This window comes from Camarhynchus parvulus, chromosome 1, assembly GCF_901933205.1.
Source record: "Camarhynchus parvulus chromosome 1, STF_HiC, whole genome shotgun sequence".
NCBI lineage: Eukaryota > Metazoa > Chordata > Aves > Passeriformes > Thraupidae > Camarhynchus > Camarhynchus parvulus.
The window spans coordinates 2,502,950-2,524,855 of record NC_044571.1 but is presented as its reverse complement, the minus strand read 5'-3'; the positions used below and the strand labels follow the sequence as shown (position 1 = coordinate 2,524,855).

Genomic DNA, 21,906 nt, shown 5'->3' with positions numbered 1-21,906 from the left:
AATTCCAGGTGGAATTCCTGCAATTCCAGACGGAATTCCTGCAGTTCCAGGTGGAATTCCTGCAGTTCCAGGTGCAATTCTGGCAGGAATTCCAGCAGTTCCACCTGGAATTCCTGCAATCCCAGCTGGAATTCCTGCAATTCCAGGTCCTGCAGTCCCAGCTGGAATTCCAGATTCATGCAATTCCAGGTTGAATTCCTGCAGTTCCAGCTGGAATTCCTGCAGTGGGAATTCCAGCAGTTCCAGGTGGAATTCCTGCAATCCCAGCTGGAATTCCTGCAGTTCCAGCTGGAATTCTTGAAATTCCAGACAAAATTCCTGAAATTCCAGACAAAATTCCTGAATTTCCAGCTGTACCTTGTCTGTCTCCAGGGGGTTTTCAGCCCCCTGGGGATGTTTGGGCTCATCCTGGCTCCTCTTCCTCTCCTTTTCTGCTCCTTCCTGCTCCTGGGAAGCTCCTGCAGGAGATTTTGAGGAAGTGCAGTCCCTGATGTGGAAAAAAAGAGAATTCCTGGGTTTTTCCCCATGTTTGTCACCAATATACCATGAAAAAAAACAGATTAATAAAAATTAATCTCACCCCTCTTAGAGGGGTATAATCCCATAAATATGTAATATGTATTAACTTATATGTAATATAATAATTCATATATAATAGAAATGTAAAAATGTAAAGTGTAAAAATAAAAATTTATATATCACATAAATAAAAAAAATGTAAAAATTTCATCAGGCTTTTCTTTACAGATCCAAACTTGTGCAAAGATACAGCAACAGCAAAAAACCCCCCCACGAATAAAAAATTAATAAAATAACAAAATAAAATAATAAAATAATTTTAAAAACCACTTCAATTTTCTACAAAAAGTGGAACTGAATAACTAAATTTATATATTTACAAGTTTCATATATATTTAGATTTCATCAGGCTTTTTTTAGAGGTCCAGACTTGTGCAAAGATACAGAAACAGCAAAAAAAATCACAAATAAAAAAATTAATAAAATAATAAAATAATTTTAAAAACCACCTCAACTTCCTACAAAAATTGGAACTGAATGATTAAATTTATATATTTAGAAGTTAAATCATTAATAATGGGAATTAATTGCTAAAAATGCCCTGGCCCCACACTGCTCTGGATACCCAAGTTTATTTATTTCATAGAAATCCTCAGTACTCCTGAGCAATTTATTATTTCTGGTTTTATTTCCTGATAGACAACAGGATTTATGCAATGTCTGCATTTTATATCACTTAAGCAATGCTAATTTTAAAAAAATCAACTAAAAATCAATTAAAAACTGATTTTAAATTTAAAACGAAGCAAAAAACATTGCTAATTTTTTTTAAATCAATGAAAAATCAACAAAAAGTCAATGAAAAATGAACGAAAATCAACGAGAAATCAACGAAAAATCCATTTAAAACAAACCAAAAAACATTGCTAATTTTTTAAAAAATCAATGAAAAATCAATGAAAAACTCAATGAAAAGGCAATTTAAAACAAACCAAAAAACATTGCTAATTTTTTTAAAAATCAACAAAAAATCAACTAAAAATCAACGAATTAAATCAACGAATTAAATAAATTTAAAACAAACCAAAAAACATTGCTATTTTTTTAAAAAATCAACTAAAAATCAACTAAAAATGTGGAATTAAATCAATGAATTAAACCAATGAAAAATCAATTTAATACAAACCAAAAAATATTGCTAACTTTCTAAAAAATCAACGAAAAATCAACGAAGAATCAACAAAGAATCAACAAAGAATCAACAAAGAATCAACAAAGAATCAACAAAGAATCAACAAAAAATGAAGAGAGAAAGGTCAATTTAAAATGAATGAAAAAACATTGCTAATTTAAAAAGAAAATGAAAAATCAATGAAAAATCAATGAAAAATCAATGAAGAATCAACGAAGAATCAACGAAGAATCAACAAAAAATGAAGATCAATTTAAAATGAAAAAACATTGCTAATTTAAAAAAAAATGAAAAATCAATGAAGAATCAACAAAGAATCAACAAAGAATCAATGAAGAATCAACAAAAAATGAAGAGAGAAAGATCAATTTAAAATGAATGAAAAAACATTGCTAATTTAAAAAAAAGAAAAATCAATGAAGAATCAATGAAGAATCAACGAAGAATCAACAAAAAATGAAGAAAGATCAATTTAAAATGAATGAAAAAACATTGCTAAATTAAAAAGAAAATGAAAAATCAATGAAAAATCAATGAAAAATCAATGAAAAATCAACGAAAAATCAACGAAAAATCAATTTAAAATGAATGAATAAACATTGCTAATTAAAAAAAAAAATCAATGACAAATCAATGACAAATCAATGACAAATCAATGACAAATCAATGACAAATCAATGAAAAACTCTGCAAAAAATGCACAAAAAAATCAACGAAAAGTCAACAAAAAGTCAACTCAAACCAAACCCCTTACTTTTTCTCAAGCAGAGGCTTCCTCGCCTTCTGTTTATGTTCAGTACCTACAACAAAACCAAAAAAAGGAAGAATTACAAATCAAAAACCCGAGCTGGCTCTGAAGCAAATCGCCAGTTGTGCGGCCGGCAGGGAGGGATTACCCTGCATGTCCTGGAAGGTTTTCCTGAATTTCTCGTTCTGCTGGATGAGCTCCCTGAGCCCCTCGGGGCTGCCCCGGCACAGCTCCTGCGCTCTCTTGTTGGCCACCAGGGCCAGCTCAGCCTTGCCCAGCAGGGCCAGGGCTTTGCAGTAGTGGTAGTGACCCTAGGACAAAATAAAAATAAAATCAATCAGGATTTGAAGGTTTTAGCCACACCAGGGAGAGGAGGAGTTAACAGGCAAACCGGCTGCGGTAGCAGCAAAAAGGCAAATTTTGTATAATCCAGCGAGTGAGCTGCTCTCAGCTGATGAAAAATCTGATTTTAACTGAAACAGGGATAAGTCACTGGGAAAAAAAGGAAATTTGGGTGGTTTTATTTTTGCTTTCTCTGCTTTGGAAAAGAGCAAATTTGCTTTTTCTTCTCTAACCTCAGCTACTTCACAATGTTGTCAGTATCTCTTATTTACTCTCCTTCAGGCCAGGAATATTGGGAAACACCCGTTGGCCATTAACCAGGATTTTTCTATATATCCAAATGTATTTTTTAAAGGATTCTGATGACTCCCAGCATCATAAACATTTTCTTCTGCCTTTACACATGCCAAGCACCTCGGAGCAGCACCAACAGGCACCTCAAAACAACATTTTAAACCTAAAAACCCAAACAAAACGCCCTTGGCAGAATCCTCAGCCCACAGAGCTCTGGGTCCATTCATTAAAAAGCAGCTCTGGGTTCTCATCTTGCTCTAAAATGCTAAAAAAAAAAGGAAAAATGTGATTTTGGAGTGTGCAAGAAACCAACCTTTGGCCAGTCAGGCTTGAGAACTATGGCTCTTTTTCCATCAAGTACAGCTTTCCTGAGAGAAGGGAGGGGAAAGAAGAGGAATTTATTATTTATAGCTTTATACATTTTATATACATATATATACATAATACCATATAATATTATATGTACATATAGCATACATAATATTTTATATATTATATAACATATAATATATAATATATAAAAAGAAATATAATATATTATGTATTTTATATTAATAAAATAGATCTAATATATATAAAATATGTATAATACATAAGATATATATATAAAAGATATATATAAGATAAATATATATAATATATATTATGTATTTTATATTTATAAAATAGATATATATAAGATATATAAGATATGTATAATATATAAGATATATATATAAAAATGTATATATATACATAAGATAGATATATATGTGTGTGTATATATATATATAGATAGATAGATAGATATAAAATCTCCAGGCTGGTGTAAAAATAAATTAAATAAATACAAAAATAACATCAATACAAAAAAAAAAAAAAAAAAATACCGAAAATATATAACATATTAAAAAAAAAAAATAAATACAAATCTATAAGATATGTATAATATATAATATATATATAAGATATATATAAGATAAATATATATAATATATTTTATGTATTTTATATTCATAAAATAGATATAAGATATGTATAATACATAATATATATATATATAAAAGATATGTATTTTTTTATATATATATACATATATATATATATATAAAATCTCCAGGCTGGTGTAAAAATAAATTAAATAAATACAAAAATAACATCAATACAAAAAATAATATTACAAAAAATCTCCCAAAATAATAAAAAGACAAAACATAAAAAAAAATACAGAAATACAAATCTATTAAAACAGAATATAGAAAAATTAAAAATGGAATAAAAAAGCAGCTCATATGGAAACTATGGAATGGTTTGGGGTTTTTTCCAAATTATGGGAACGGTTTAGGTGGGAAAGGACCCCAAATCTCCCCTAGTCCCACCCCAAAATGAGCAGAGCCACCTTCCAGCACCCCTGGTTGCTCCAAGAACAAACCCAACCTGGCCACAGACATTTCCAGAAATCCATAATCACATCCACCTGCAGCCACACAACCAGAAACAACGTTTTAGGCTTTAACAAAATGCAATTAATTCCAAATTAATTGCCTGTTTTTGCAAGCAGCTCAGCCCAGGAGAGCAGGGGTCACTCACCCGTACTGCCTGGTGAGAATGAAGCACAGAGCTCGGTTCCCATACAGCAGGTGGTTGGTAGGCCTTGGAAAAATGACATTATGAAGGGTTAATAATGGTTATTTCTACTGAAATCCCTAAGGAGAAGGGGAAAAAATTGAATTTTTACCAGATTTGAGTGCAAGAACTCCGCACAGAAAACCCCGTGGCTTTATTTGTTCATTAGAATTGTGGGACCAACATTTCTAATTTTTGGTGCCATTAATGCAACTTCCAATTAATTCAAATTATTCTCAGCCTGCTCTTAAAAAGCAGCTCAGAGTTAATAATGGTTATTCCTGTTGAAAACTGTAAGGAGAAGAAAAAATTGAATTCCCACCAGATTTGCCTGCAAAAACACCACACAGAAAACCCCATGGGTTTATATGGGAATGTTCATTACAATTGTGGGATCGTTTATAAGATTGGGGGCCATTAATGCAACTTCCAATTAGTTAATAGTGGCTATTCCTAGTGAAAACCCTAAGGAGAAAAAAATAAAAAGGGATTTCCACGAGATTTTCCAGCAAAAACTCCAGACAGAAAACCCCATTGGTTTGCATGGCAATGTTCATTAGAATTGTGGGACCATTTGTAAGTTTTGGGGCCATTAATGTGACTTCCAATTAATTCAAATATTCTCAGCCAATTCAAAGTTAGTAATGGCTATTCCTGTTGAAAACCCTACGTGGAAGGGAAAAAAACCTGAATTTTCATCAGATTTGCCTGAAAAATTTCCACAGAAAACCCCATGGGTTTATATGGGGATGTTCATTACAATTGTGGGATCGTTTATAAGATTGGGGGCCATTAATGCAACTTCCAATTAGTTAATAGTGGCTATTCCTAGTGAAAACCTTAAGGAGAAGGAAAAAAAAATGAATTTTCATCAGATTTGCCTGAAAAAATTCCTGACAGAAAATCCCATGGGTTTGCATGGGAATGTTCAATATAATTGGGGGATCATTTGTAAGATTTGGGGCCATTAATGCAACTTCCAAATAATTCAAGTTATTCTCAGCCTGCTCAGAGTTAATAATGGCTATTCCTATTGAAAACCTTAAGGAGAAGGAAAAAAATTGAACTTTCGCCAGATTTGCTTGCAAAGGAGGAGAAAAAATTGAATTTTCACCAGATCTGCCTGAAAAAATTCCAGACAGAAAACCCCATGGGTTTATAAGGGAATGTTCATTAGAATTGTGGGATCATTTGTAATTTTTGGGGCCATTAATGCAACTTTCAATTAGTAATTCATGAATATTCCTACTGAAATCCCTAGGAAGAAAAAAAAGGGATTTTCACCAGATTTTCCAGCAAAAACTCCACACAGAAAACCCTGTGGGTTCACATGGGAATGTTCATTGTAATTGTGGGATCATTTTTAAGTTTTGGGGCCATTAATGCAACTTCCAATTAATTCAAATTATTCTCAGCCAGTTCAGAGTTAATAATGGCTATTCCTGTTGAAAACCCTAATGAGAAGGAAAAAAATTGAATTTTCACCAGATTTGCCTGAAAAATTTCCACACAGAAAACCCCATGGGTTTATATGGGGATGTTCATTAGAATTGTGGGATCATTTGTAAGTTTTGGGGCCATTAATGCAACTTCCAATTCATTCAAATTATCCTTAGACAGCTCAGAGTTAATAATGGCTATTCCTATTAAAAACCCGAAGGAGAAGGGAATAAATTGAAATTTTGCCAGATTTGCCTGCAAAGAAGAAGAAGGAAAAAATTGAATTTTCACCAGATTTTCCTGCAAAAACTCCACACAGAAAACCCTATGGGTTTGCATGGGAATGTTCATTGTAATTGTGGGATCATTTGTAATTTCTGGGGCCATTAATGCAACTTCCAATTAATTCAAATTATTTTCATGCTGCTCTTAAGAAGCAGCTCAGCCCTGCAGCTCCTGGCAATCACAGATCTCCTCTGCTCTGCACCAGCCCCAGGATTTCCTGGTTTTCTACCAAATTTTGCTTTTCCCTTCCTGGCCTTGCTACAATTTTGCAAGAAGGGTGAAATCAGCTCCAATTTGGGACCAAAACCCCTCCTGCCATGTGGCATTTATAGGGATTAAAATGGATTTATTCCCAAAACATTGGAAATTAATTGATTAAATTGAATTGTATGTGGTGTGACCTTGGTGTAGATAAAAGGGAGGGGAAATAAATCAAAAATCCTGATCCTTTTCAGGGCATAATTGTAAAGTTACAGAGTTCAAAAAAATTAAAAATCCAACTCTTTGCACAAGGGGGTTTTGTGGAAAGTGGGATTTTATCAATTTGCCTGTATTTTAGGGACACCAGGAGGAGTAAAATCAGCATTTTCATGAGCACAGCTCCAATGGTGAACACAGCAACCCTGCTGACATCCCAAGGGAAGGGGAAAAATGCCCTAAAAATTCCCATTTCATCCCTTTCTCCCTTCTCCAGAGCCCAGGAAAGTCTCCAGAGCCTTTCAGGAAGAAACTGAACCAAGATTTCAAAAGGAAACAAAGCCTGAGAGCTGCCAAGAACAGGCAGTGAAATATTTGTTCCTTATTCCTTTTGCATCGTGGGAATAAAGATAAATAATGATAAATATTGGCAACATTTGCAAGAGCCTTTTGAGGGCAAACATCCAAAGTGGTTGTTCTTGGTTGTCCACACCAAAGAATTAAAATTATTTTGAAATTATTAGAAGAATTAATTTAAAATTAAAATAGTTAAAATTTAAATTATCCATAATAAAATATTTCATTTTCTTGCACGCTTGCTCCTCTTCCTCTTGGTCATTTGAAGCCCTAGAAGGACTTTTGAAGCAGAAAAAAACAGGAAAAAATAGAATTAAAATGGGTTATAGGGCTTTTTTTAAAATTTAGGTATAATTTGGCCTCTAATTCAAGTGGCTGATGCAAAATTGCACAAAATGAGGAGAAATGTGAAGAAGCTGAGCTCAGTTCTTACCAAAACTCGATGGCTTTGGTGTAGGACATGATGGCAGAGCTCAGGGCTCCCTGGGAAAATTCAGCATTTCCCTTCTGCTTCATGGCTTCACTCTTCTGTGGGACCAGGAAAAAACAATTTATGCACCAAACTCATTACATTCAGCAGTGCAAAGATCATTATTTCATCTTAGTGGGACCAGGAAAAAACAACTTATCCACCAACCTCATTAAATTCAGCAGTGCAAAGATCATTATTTCATGTAAGTGGGACCAGGAACAGAAAATTTATCCACTAAAATTTATCCACTAAATTTTATCCACTAAATTTTATCCACTAAAATTTCTGTTCTGGTCCCACTTACATGAAATAATGACCTTAAGGAGTTTAGTTGATAAATTCATTGAATTCAGCAGTGTAAAGGTCATTATTTCATGTAGTACAGAGAATTTTTTATGAATGAAACACTCAAGCTTTTGAAATATTTCTCTTCAATAATTGGGGTTTTTTTAACAATCAGAACCCCCCCAAAAAAAGCCCCAAACACATCCCTGAGAGCTTCTCTCACCTTCCTGGAGCTCTCACAGGTCAGAGCTCGGAGTTCTGCCACTAAATCACAATCCTCCAGGGCCACCTTGGTGATGGAACGTTTCCCTGGAGACAAAATTCAAGAGAACACAGAGGGTGGAGAAATCCCCACTAAAAAAACTCCCACTAAAAAAACTCCCATTAAAAATCCAGCCCTGCTCGTGCCTACCCACAAAATCTGCAATAAATTCAGCAACAGGAGCAGCCCAAATTATTATTATTATTATTATTATTATTATTATTATTGTTATTGTTATTATTATTATCATCATCATCATCATCATCATCAATTATCACTATTATCACTATCATCACTATTATAAATATATATAAATAATACATATTATTAAAAATGTTAATAAGAAGAAATTATAAATATATTATAACTATATCTAATATTAAAATTAAATATATAATGAATAACTTATATTATAAAATATATAATATATTATAGATTTATTATTATTAAATATAACATAAATAACATATAAATATACATAATATATTATAAGATAACGATTAAGAAATTCTAATAATATAATTATATATAATATTATCATTAAATGTATTATATATGTTGTAAATAATATATAATATAAATATATAAATTATATCTATTATAGACTTATTATTATCATTATCATTATTATCACTATCATCATTATTATATTATAAATATATATAAATAATACATATTATAAATATTGAGAATAATAAATTTAAATATATTATAAATATATAGAATATTAAGATTAAATATATTATAAATAATTTATAACATATATATTATAGATTTATTACTATTAAATATAACATAAATAACATATTATAAATATACATAAATAATATATTATGAAATAACGATGATATTAAGAAATTCTAATGATATAATTATATAAAATATTATCATTAAATGTATTATAAATAATATACGTTGTAAATAATATATAATGTAAATATATAAATTATATCTATTATAGACTTATTATTATCATTCTCATTATTATCATTATCATCATTATTATATTATAAATATATATAAACAATACATATTATAAAACAATGATAATAATAAGAGATTATAAATATATTTTAATTATATATAATAAAATTAAATATATTATAAATAATTTATATTATAAAAAGATAAAATATATTGTAGATTTATTATTATTAAATATAACATAACATATTATAAATACACATAAATAATATATTATAAAATAACGATAATAAGAAATTCTAATGATATAATTATATAAAATATTATCATTAAATGTATTATAAATAATATATGTTGTAAATAATATATAATGTAAATATATAAATTATATCTATTATAGACTTATTATCATTATCATTATTATCACTATTATCATTATTATATTATAAATATATATAAATAATACATATTATAAAACAATTATAATAATAAGAGATTATAAATATATTATAATTATATATAATAAAAATTAAATATGTTATAATTTATATTATAAAAAGATAAAATATATTGTAGATTTATTATTATTAAATATAACACAAGTAACATATTATAAATATACATAAATATTATAAAATAACGATAATAAGAAATTCTAATAATATAATTATATATAACACTAGAATTAAATGTATTACAAATAATATACACTATAAATAATATATATTATAAATATATAAATAATATATATTCTAGACTTATTATAATTAAATATATTATAAATAATATGTCAAATATATATAAATAACATCTATTATAAAATTATGATGGTTATAATAATAATAATGAATTGTAAGCATATTATAATAATATATAATTATATATATTATAAATAATATGTCATAAATATATATAAATAATATCTATTATAAAATGATGATGGTTATAATAATAATGAATTGTAAGCATATTATGATAATATATAATAAAATATAGTATAAATAATATGTGTCTTAAATGTATCTAAATAATATACGCCTATAAATAATATATACCATAGATTAATGATAATAATAATATTGCTGACATTAACGACAATGATAATGATGATGATAACAACGACAATAACAATTTACTAGCAGAGAAGCCCAGGATGGAAATAAACCAGGAATTCTTTCCTGATTTCTAAGAGAAAAGTGATTTTTCCCCCTCATTTTTGGCTCCACACTCACAGGCAGAAAAGAACATGGCAAGGATGGACCTGCCCAAAGCGAAGTCGCCCATCTGCTCCAGGTCCCGCAGCATGCTGGAATCCCCCACACACCTGACCCACTCCAGCGCCTCTCCAAGGTGGAACAGACCCTGGTGGAATCGGGGAAAAACCAGAGAAAATCGAGAAAAAGTCATGAATTGGCACAGCAAAGCCTTGGAGCTCTTATCCGCGTTTTTGTTCTGCTGATTTTTAAGCAGGCAACAGCAAATAAATACAAATATTTGAATTGTTTGGAGATCTCCGGCACAGCACGGTCACAAAGTCAAAGCAGACTTGCAACAGGAAGGATTCAAATGGTGCAATTTCATTTGAAAGCCTCTGAAATTATTGAAAAATAATATAAACCCCAAAAATATTGCTTAGAAACATTCTTGTAATGACTGAAATTATTAAAAAATAAAACCCCTGAAAATTTGATTTAGAAACGTCCTTGTGATGACTGAAATTATTAAAAAATAAAACCCCTGAAAATTTGATTTAGAAACTTTCTTGTGATGATTGAAATTATTAAAAAAATCATATAACCCCCCGCAAATTTGATTTAGAAACTTCCTTGTGATGACTGAAATTATTAAAAAATGAAACTCCTGAAAATTTGAGTTAGAAACTTTCTTGTGATGATTGAAATTATTTAAAAAATCATATAACCCCCCTCAAATTTGATTTAGAAACTTCCTTGTGATGACTGAAATTATTAAAAGAACCTCCCAAACCATTCCAGAAACTCACATTTTCTATCCCAGTTCCAATCCTCAGGACGCCATTGATGAAATGGGGGACGTTCTGGAACAAGGAGGAAAAAAAACAAATTAAAAAATCAGTTACTGAGAGGAGATAATTGGAATTTCTGCCTGCTCAGGTTCAGCTCAGTGACATTTCCTGTTCTGCTGGAATTCACCATCCCTGGGGCAGCTGCATTCCAGATTTTTGTTGAAAAATGAATGAGAAGAGAGAATTCCTGTGAGATCTGTGCAGCTCCCTAAATCCCAAAGAACCCCAAAGCTGAGACATCCCAAAATTTGCTCCTCCAAATCCACTCTACTCTTGGATCTACAACCCAGAAAATGAAGAGAAATTAAATAAGAAATATGTTATACCTGATTTATAAAATAAAATACACCTAAATTTATAAAATAAAATATCTAGCTTGGGGTTGGACACACAATTTCAAGAAATGAAGTAAGAAATGTTTTATTACCTAAATTTAAAATAAAACCCACAACAAATGGAACAAATTCCTTACATCCTCCTCTCCACTATTCTGCTGTACAGCAACAGCAAATTTAAAATATCATTTGTTGAATGAGGGAAAAAAAATTATTTAAGTCAGCCACCCACCAACTTCATTTCTGAGTGCAAATATTTCCTAAATTACCCCACCTGGAATAAAGCCTAGGCCACAATTTCTTAATTATCAATTATTTGATAATTTTGTCTTCACTTCAGCAAAAGGAAAATGTCTAATTCAGGATTAGATGATGCTTAAGGGACAGATTTAATTAACATTAAATGATTTCTAATTAAATAATTTCTAAATTAAAGATTTAGAAATTTAAAATCAAGTACTTACAACAACTTTTTTAATTAAATCAGCGAGGTCTTCCATCACATTGAACTCATAGACTTTCTTCATGTCCCAGTCCAGGAACATCAAACTGTTGGAAAACAGAAGGAATTATTATTTAACAGAAGGAATTATTATTTAGACAAACACCAAGCTGTTACAGGGTCTGAATTATGAATATTTAGAGGGATTAGAGCTGAGAATGTTCAAAACTTCACATCCAGCCCTTCAGAGGAGGAAGGAGAATAATAATAATAATTAAAAGGAGAAGAGCTGGAAAGGTTTTGCTGCTTTTGAAATGTCAGCGTCTACAAAAATACTGAAATGCCCCCCGAATTTCAGCTTCCCAGAATCCCAAAGATTCCAAAACTCCAGAATCCCAGAGATTCCAAACTCCACAATCCTCAAGATTCCAAAATCCACACCCCCCAAAGGTTCCAAACTTCAGATTCCCAAAGATTCCAACCTCCAGAATCCCCAAAGATTCCAAAGATTCCAAAATCCCAAAGATTCCAAACTCCAAAGTCCCCAAGATTCCAAACTCCAGAATCCCAAAGATCCCAAACTTCAGATTCCCAAAGATTCCAAACTCCAAAGTCCCCAAGATTCCAAACTCCAGAATCCCCAAAAATTCCAAACTCCAAAACCCCAAAGATCCCAAACTCCAAAATCCCCAAAGTTCCCAAAACTCCAGAATCCCAAAGGTTCCAAACTCCAAAAACCCCAAGATTCCAAACTCCCCAAAGATCCCAAACTCCAAAATCCCCAAAGATCCCAAAACTCAAAAATCCCAAAGATTCCAAACTCCACACCCCCTAAAGGTTCCAAACTCCAGAATCCCAAAGATTCCAAACTTCACAAATCCAGAGATTCCAAACTCCAAAATCCTCAAAGGTTCCAAACTTCAGATCCCCAAAGATTCCAAACTCCACAATCCCAGAGATTCCAAACTCCAGAATTCCAAAGATTCCAAATTCCAAACTCCCCAAAGATTCCAAAATCCAAACTCCCCAAAGATTCCAAAATCCAAAACCCCCAGATTCCAAACTCCACAATACCCAAAGGTTCCAAACTTCAGATTCCCAAAGATTCCAAACTCCAAAATCCCAAAGATTCCCAGACTCTCCAAAGATTCCAGACTCCACAATCCCCAGAGATTCCAAAACTCCAGATACCCAAAGATTCCAATCTCCAAAACCCCAAACATCCCAAACTCCAGAATCCCAGAGATACCAAACTCTAAAATCCCAAAGATTCCAGAGTCCAAAATCCCAAAGATTCCAAACTGCAGAATTCCAAAAATTGCAAACTCCAAAATCCCAAAGATCCCAAACTCCCAAAGATTCCAAACTCCAAAATCTGAAAGATTCCAAACTTCAGATTCCCAAACATCCCAAATTCCACAATCCCCAAGATCCCAAACTCCACAATCCCATAGATTCCAAACTTCAGAAAATCAATCTTAATTTTTAAATTTTTTTTCCTGTGGATTCGAGAACTTCTGACCTCAACCAAGCCCAACATTTCTGCACCAGTTGGAGCCTTACTGGAAGCACCCATGGAATTTTCACAGGAACAAGGAAAAGTGGGAAGATTTGGAGGGAAATGCCCTTGGAAAAGTGGGAAGATTTGGAGGGAAATGCCCTTGGAAAATGTGGATACTCACCAAAAAGTATCCACAAAGGAAGTGCTTTCCCTGGTGAAGAGACCACACCAAAAAATCCTGATTTTGATCACGTTGCAAATTTCCCTTAATTTTTCCACGGGCTGGCTGCACCACACCTCACAGGGATCAACTCCTGGAAGGGTAAAAATGGGAATTCCAGGGCACAAGTCAGGCATTCCAAAGTACCAAAAAACATTAAAATCAATCATTCTTTTAGGCATTCCAAAGCACCAATAAATATTGAAATCAGTCATGATTTCAGGCATTATAAATACCAAATAAATACCAATAAATATTTAAAACAAACAAACAAATAAATACATTAATATATTTAATAAAATTAAATATATATATTGGTATAAAAATACCAATAAATATTAAAATAAAGGATGAATTCAGGCATTCCAAAGCGCCAATAAGCATTAAAATGAAGGGTGAATTCAGGCATTACAAAGTACCAATAAATATCAATAAATATAAAAATAAATATAAATAAAATAAATAAATATAATAATGATGAAATATATTTAATAAAATTAAATATATTGGTACATAAATATCAATACATATTAAAATAAAGGATGAATTCAGGCATTCCAAAGTGCCAATAAATATTGAATTTAATCATGATTTCAGGCATTATGAATACCAAATAAATAGCAACAAATATAAAAATAAATATAAATAAAATAAATAAATATAATAATTATGAAATATATTTAATAAAATTAAATATATTGGTACATAAATATAAATAAATATTAAAATAAAGGATGAATTCAGGCATTCCAAAGTGTCAATAAACAGTAAAATCAAGGATGAATTTAGGAATTCCAAAGTGTCATTAAACACTAAAATCAATCATTATTTAATGAATTCCAAAGTACCAATAAATATTAAAATGAAGGGTGAATTCAGGTATTCCAAAGTACCAATAAGCATTAAAATTAATCATTATTTCAGGAATTCCAAAGTCCCAATAAACATTAAAATCAATCATTTCAGACATTATAAAATGCCACTAAATATTAAAATAAAGGATTAACTCAGGCATTCCAAAGTGCCAATAAATATTAAAATAAAGGGTGAATTCAGGCATTATAAAGTACCAATAAACATTAAAATCAAACATTATTTCAGGAATTCCAAGGTGCCAATAAACACTAAAATAAAGGATCAATTCAGGCATTCCAAAGTGCCAAAAAACATTAAAATCAATCATTATTTCAGGCATTATAAAGTGCCAATAAATACTAAAATAAAGTATTAACTCAGGTATTCCAAAGTGCCAATAAACATTGAAATCAATCATTATTTCATTAATTCCAAAGTGCCAATAAGCACTAAAATGAAGAGTGAATTCAGGCATTCCAAAGTGCCAAAAAAGATTAAAATCAATCATGATTTCAGGCATTATAAAGTACCAATGAATATTAAAATAAAGGATGAATTCAGGCATTCCAAAGTGCCAATAAGCATTAAAATCAATCATTATTTCAAGCATTATAAAGTGCCAATAAATACTGAAATAAAGGATGAATTTAGGCATTCCAAAATGCCAAAAAACATTAAAATCAATCATGATTTCAGGAATTCCAAAGTACCAATAAATATTAAAATAAAGGATTAACTCAGGCATTCCAAAGTACCAATAAATATTAAAATCAATCATTATTTCAGGAATTCCAAAGTGCCAATAAACATTAAAATCAATCATTATTTCAGACATTATAAAATGCCACTAAATATTAAAATAAAGGATTAATTCAGACGGTCCAAAGTGCCAATAAATATTAAAATAAAGGGTGAATTCAGGCATTATAAAGTACCAATAAACATTAAAATCAAACATTATTTCAGGAATTCCAAGGTGCCAATAAACACTAAAATAAAGGATCAATTCAGGCATTCCAAAATGCAAAAAACATTAAAATCAATCATTATTTCAGACATTATAAAGTACCAATAAATATTAAAAATCAATCATTATTTCAGGCATTATAAATACCAAATAAATATTAAAATAAAGGATTAACTCAGGCATTCCAAAGTGACAATAAATATTAGAATAAAGGATGAATTCCTGCATTCCAAAGTGCCAATAAACATTAAAATCAATCATTATTTCAGACATTATAAAATGCCACTAAATATTAAAATAAAGGATTAATTCTGGCGTTCCTAAGTGCCAATAAATTTAAAATCAACCATTATTTCAGGAATTCCAAAGTATCAAAAAACACTAAAATCAAACATTATTTCAGGAATTCCAAAGTGCCAATAAATACTAAAATCAGCCATGATTTCAGGCATTATAAATTACCAATAAAGGATGAATTCAGGCATTCCAAAGTGCCAATAATTAAAATCCAGGATGATTTCCATGATTTCCTGCCAAAGCCAAGCAAGGGAATCTGAACACTCTGAACTCACCTGGTAATGGAGGGGGGTTTTGAGAGGGGATTTTTATGGAATTGTGGATTTGCATCCTTGTGTTCTGAATGGATAAATTAAGATAAAAATGGATAAATTAAACTAAAAATGGATAAATGCAGCCTCTCCTTGCAGGGTTGGAAGGGAATGTTCTTTTCCAGGAAAACATCAGCCTCTCCCACCTGTATCCATGAATTATTCTGGCCAAGAGTAATTAAATTAACAAGAGGGCACAAAAACCAGCAGGGTTTGTCCTCAAAACTGCATCCTGCAATTCCCAGAATCTGGATGGAACAGGGAGGGATGTGAAAATTAAAAATTTTAAGTAAAAATTAAAAATTAAATCGGGGGCATTGAGGTGGCTTCAAGTTGTCTGGGGGAAATTCAAAGTTTATTGGGGTGGCTTGAGGTACTCTCAGAGGAGAGGAGCCTCGCCTGAGAGCTGGGAAAAGGCAGGAAAAAGAGAGGGAAAAAGAGGGGAAAAGGAGAGGGAAAAAGAGAGGGGAAAAGAGAGGGGGAAAAAGAGAGGGGGAAAAGAGAGGGGGAAAAGAGAGGGGAAAAGAGGGAGGAAAAAAAAAAAAAAGGAAAAAAAAGAAAGAAAAAGACAGGAAAAAGAGAGGGGGAAAGACAGGGAAAAAGATGGGGAAACAGGAAAAATATGGGAAAAAGAGAATACAGGAAAAAGAGAGGAAAAAGAGAGGGAAAAAAAGGACAGGGAAAAAGGAGAGGGGGAAAAGAGAGGGGGAAAAGTGAAAAATATGGGAAAAAGACAATACAGGAAAAAGGCAGGAAAAAGAGGGAAAAGGAGAGGGAAAAAGAGAGGGGAAAAGAGAGGGGGAAAAGGGAGGGAAAAAAAGAAAAAAAGAGGAAAAAAAGAAAGAAGAAGGACAGGAAAAAGAGAGGGAAAGACAGGGAAAAAGATGGGAAAACAGGAAAACTATGGGAAAAAGACAATACAGGAAAAAGAGAGAGAAAAAGAGAGGGAAAAGAGAGGGAAAAAGGAGAGGGGGAAAAGGAGAGGGGAAAAAAGGAAAAATATGGAAAAAAAAAAGGAAAAAGGAAAAAAAAGAGAGGGAAAAGAAGGGAAAAGGGGGAAAAGAGAGAAAAAGGGGAAAAAAAAAAAAAAAAAAAGAAAAAGAAAAAAAAAAGACAGGAAAAAGAGAGGGGGAAAGACAGGGAAAAAGATGGGGAAAAGGGAAGAATATGGGAAAAAGACAATACAGGAAAAAGAGAGGGAAAAAAGACAAGGAAAAAGACAAGGAAGAAGGAAAAAAGACAGGAAAAAAGACAGGAAAAAGACAGGAAAAAAGACAAGGAAGAAGGAAAAAAGACAGGAAAAAAGACAGGACAAGGAAAAAGAGAGGGGAAAAGGCACGGGAAAAGACAGGGGAAAAATCCACAAAAAATACACAAAAAAAAATTACCAAAAAAATTGTACAAAAAATATTACGCAAAAAAAATTACGAAAAAAAATTACGAAAAAAAAAGACGAGAAAGAAAATCCACCAAAAAACCACACAAAAACGCCCCAAAAAAAAACCTCACCAAAAAAAACCACCCACAAAAAATACACAAAAAGCCCCACAAACAACACACAAAAATTCCTTTCCACAGCTGTTTATTTCTTAATTCCCACAAATTAGGGGGTGCAGCAGAAAATATAATTTTGAATTTGAGCCATCTGTTTTTCTGCAACTGGGAATTTTTGGTTAATTTTTACTGCAAAACCTCCCCTGCAAAAAAAAACCCCAAAAATGGAAATTGTTTTTAGACCTACACAGCTAAAACCACCAGCCTTGAATCTCCACCCTCACAGCATTCATTGCCTGCATTTATTAAATATTCCTGAATATTTAAGTTATATTTGGAGAAACAGATGAGAATTGTTCCAGGGTCACAGAATATAACAATGCTTCTGCTAAAAAATAATAATGAACCAAATTTCAGGCAAAATAAGGAAAAATAAAATTAAATAGCAATGCAAAGATCCAAGAAATGGAAGAATATTGTTTTTGTTTCCATACCTGTTTTAGGATTAGGTGGCACTGTCTGTCCAAAGGCTCCATGATCCTAAAGATAAACACATTATTGACATATTTATATGTAATATATTTATATGTTTACCATTTATTACATTACACAGCCAATAGCAAACAAAGAAAACCAAGCCAGGAACAAAGAAAGCATTTTGTTTGGAGAAAAAAAAGAATATTTACCTGCATTCCAATTAAAAATGGCCACATGTTAATGGTTATGAATGGACAGGAAAAGCTTTACTCATTTAAACAATATTTTCAATCACACTAGAAGAGGATTCTAGGAATTCATGATTCAAAAAATCAGGCAGCAAAATCATGTTCAAGAGGACCTGACTAAACTCAAAGGTTTAAGAAGGAAACACAAGTTTTTTTTTAAAAAATAAAAAATAATAATTACATTTCGACAGTGAATGTGTATTTAAATAAAACCACCTATAGCAAAATAAAGGGAGTTGATTTAGTTTTTCATGTTACTTTTAAGGAGTTTAACCCCACTTGAGCACCTCAAGCTGAAGAAGAAATTATTTATTCTGATTTATAGATCCCTACAAAGTCTGTTATTTTAGCAAACACCATAAATGAGTGATTTAATGAACACCTGTATCACAGGAAATGCTGCATTACCATTTCACAGAAATGCAGAAATCCTCAAATTCATGGATTTAACAGGCCAGGACACACAATAAAAAAAGAGGAGAAAAAAAATCAACTGTGATTTAAAAATCAGCTCAATTTGAAAGACAACTGAGAGCTCTTAAGGAGCTTTGTTTTGGCAGCGGCAAACACATGAAAAATTCTTCACTGGTAGAAATAAATTCTGAATGGAATCACAGGCATTAAAAATTCCCATCAAACCCTTCAGAGGAGGAAGGAGAAAAATAATAATAATTAAAAGAGCTGAAATCCCAGGAACCAGGAGCTGAAATTCCATAGGTGAAGAACTGAACCAGGGGCCAAGAGCTGAAATTCCAGGGCCAAGAGCTGAAATCCCACAGGCAAAAAGCTGAAATCCCAGGAGCCCATAGCTGAAACACCAGGAACCCAGAGCTGAAATCCCACAAGGCCAAGAGATGAAATTCCACAGGCCAAGAGCTCAAATCCCAGAAAACCAGAGCTGAAATCCCAGAAAACCAGAGCTGATCCCACAGGCCTAAAGCTGAAATTCCAGGGACCAAGAGATGAAACCCCAGGAAACCAGAGCTGAAATCCCAGGAACCCAGAGGAGAAATCCCACAGGCCAAGAGCTGAAATTCCACAAGAAACTGAAATTCCACAAGAGCTGAAATTCCACAAGAGCTGAAATCCCACAAGAAGCTGAAATTCCACAAGAAGCTGAAACTCCACAGGCCAAGAGATGAAATCCCAGGGGCCATGAGCTCAAATCCCAGAAAACCAGAGCTGAAATCCCACAGGCCTAAAGCTGAAATTCCACAGGCCAAGAGCTGAAATCCAGGAATCAAATCCCAGGAATCAAGAGAGTAAATCCCAGGAAACAAGAGCTGAAATCCCATAGGCCAAGAGCTGAAATCCCAGGAACCCAGAGCTGAAATCCCAGAAATCCAGAGCTCAAATCCCACAGGCCAAGAGTGAAATCCAGGAACCCAGAGCTGAAATCCCACAGGGCAAGAGCTGAAATCCCAGGGGCCAAGAGCTGAAATCCCAGGAACCCAGAGCTGAAATCCCAGGAGCCCAGAGAGCTCAAATCCCAGGAACCCAGAGCTGAAATCCCACAGGCCAAGAGATGAAACCCCAGGGGCCAAGAGCTGAAATCCCACAAGCCAAGAGCTCAAATCCCAGGAACCAAGAGCTGAAATCCCACAGGGCAAGAGCTGAAATCCCAGGAGCCCACTGAAATCCCAGGAGCCCAGAGGTGAATTCCCAGGAACCCAGACCCGAATTCCCAGGGCCCCAGAGGTGAATTCCCAGGAACCCAGACCCGAATTCCCAGGAGCCCAGAGCCGAATTCCCAGGGCCCCAGAGGTGAATGCCCCCTGCAGGGACAGGCACTGAGTGCCAGGCTGAGCTGCAGCAGCCCAGGGACAGCCCCAGGACCAACAGGCTGGGCAGGGTGTGTGACCGGAGCTGCACTCAGCAGTGTCCCCCTGCTGCTGGCAGGGGACACAGGCTCCGGCTCTGCCCCAATTTGGGGTTTTGTAAGGGAATCATGGCCAGTGGGAGAACCTGGACAGCAGCTCGAGTTCATCGGCACTGGGAGCGACTCTGGAGATCTGATCAGAGAATCCCAGAATGATTTTGGTTGGAAGGGAATTTAAATATAATCCCATCCCACCCCTGCCATGGCAGGGACACCTTCCACTGTCCCAGGCTGCTCCAGCCCCAATGTCCAACCTGGCCTTGGGCACTGCCAGGGATCCAGGGGCAGCCCCAGCTGCTCTGGGCACCCTGTGCCAGGGCCAGATTTGGGTAAAAACCCCCCTGGAACATCCTGCAAGTTTCCTGTCACTATAGGACACGAAAGAACACGCTGCTCTTTTCAAGGTAAAAAAGAACTTTAAAATTTCTGACTCCAACATTTATAGATTTCCAAAAGTGACAGGCGGTTGGAGGGTGACAGTGCTACATCTCCAGTGACACTGGACAAACCAAATTTCTCCTCCTCCAGAAAAGAATGCAAAACAGTAAGTTATTTACATAAAGTGCGTGAGAAAGTTCCTTACAAGAATGCAAACATCGGAAGGCTTAGAAAATCTCAAAAAATCAGGGTTACAGTTTCCCACCGAGCTCCAACCCCACTTACCAGCTGAAAGTAGGTTGGATCACCAGTAAAGAGAGCCAAGGCTGCAAAGAGGTCGGATTTGCAGAGAGGATCAGCCATGGCACATCACCCTGAGAGAAACAGCGGGTGAGAAACACCAGAAACACAAACACCGGGAGATGTCAACACTTCCCAGATCTCACCGCTAAACCTCGCTGTGCTGGAACTGGGAAAACCGTGCAGCAGTTAAAGCAGAGCTTAATGCTGAGCACAGCCCGCCTAAGCCCGGCTGGAAGCTTGGGACAGCGACTAACTCTGATCGGCACCGTGACGGGAGCCGGGGCACGTTATCCCTGCCGGGGCGAGGAGCAGCAGCCCGGGAATCGCGGCTGTACCCCGGGAATCACGGCTGCACCCCCGCGATTACGGTTCCATCACGGGAATCGCAGCTACATCCCGGGAATCACGGCTGTACCCCTGGGAATCGCGGCTGCATCCCGGGAATCACAGCTGTACCCTGGGAATCGCGGCTGTACCCGGGGAATCGCGGCTGCATCCCCGCGATTACGGCTCCATCCCGGGAATCGCAGCTACATCCCGGGAATCGCGGCTGCACCTCGGAAATCGCGGCTACGTCCCGGGTGCACCCCAGGAATCCCGTCTGTACCCCGGGAATTGCGGCTGAACCCCGGGAACCCCGGCTGCACCCCGGGAATCTCGGCTGTACCCCACGATCACGGCTCCATCCCGGGAATCACAGCAGCACCCCGGCACTCACGGCTGCACCCCGCGATCACGGCTCCATCCCGGGATGCCGCACACCCCGCCCCGTCCCGGCAGCTCCCGGGCTCCCCCCTCCGACCGCCATCCGATCCCGGAACTGCCCGGGCTGGCCGCTCACGTGCCTTATCCCGCCGGCACGGACTGCCAGAGCCCGGACAGGCGCACGGTACTGCGCTCCGCCCCGGGCGGGCTGGGTGCGCCCGTCACGGCACCGGGCACAGACCGGGCAGCGAGCGGCGGCTCCGGGCCGGGCGAGGCGCGGGGGAAGGCGGCCGAGCAGCCACCGCTCC

At 34.9% G+C, this 21,906-nt stretch overlaps 1 protein-coding gene across 1 annotated transcript in view; it reads right to left on the bottom strand.

The window, feature by feature from the left end:
• TTC3 (tetratricopeptide repeat domain 3) overlaps positions 1 to 21,906 on the bottom strand; it is a 66,175-nt gene that overhangs the window by 44,187 nt on the left and 82 nt on the right. The window contains exons 2-14 of the mRNA XM_030954247.1: positions 20,876 to 20,964; positions 18,103 to 18,148; positions 13,646 to 13,778; positions 11,986 to 12,070; positions 11,145 to 11,198; positions 10,375 to 10,504; positions 8,180 to 8,265; positions 7,633 to 7,727; positions 4,665 to 4,727; positions 3,409 to 3,463; positions 2,608 to 2,770; positions 2,466 to 2,511; positions 358 to 487 (exon numbers count right to left, since the gene is read on the bottom strand). Coding sequence (XP_030810107.1) covers positions 358 to 487; positions 2,466 to 2,511; positions 2,608 to 2,770; positions 3,409 to 3,463; positions 4,665 to 4,727; positions 7,633 to 7,727; positions 8,180 to 8,265; positions 10,375 to 10,504; positions 11,145 to 11,198; positions 11,986 to 12,070; positions 13,646 to 13,778; positions 18,103 to 18,148; positions 20,876 to 20,953 — 1,164 coding nt within the window. The 5' untranslated portion in view covers positions 20,954 to 20,964. The remainder of the gene's footprint in view (positions 1 to 357; positions 488 to 2,465; positions 2,512 to 2,607; positions 2,771 to 3,408; positions 3,464 to 4,664; positions 4,728 to 7,632; positions 7,728 to 8,179; positions 8,266 to 10,374; positions 10,505 to 11,144; positions 11,199 to 11,985; positions 12,071 to 13,645; positions 13,779 to 18,102; positions 18,149 to 20,875; positions 20,965 to 21,906) is intronic.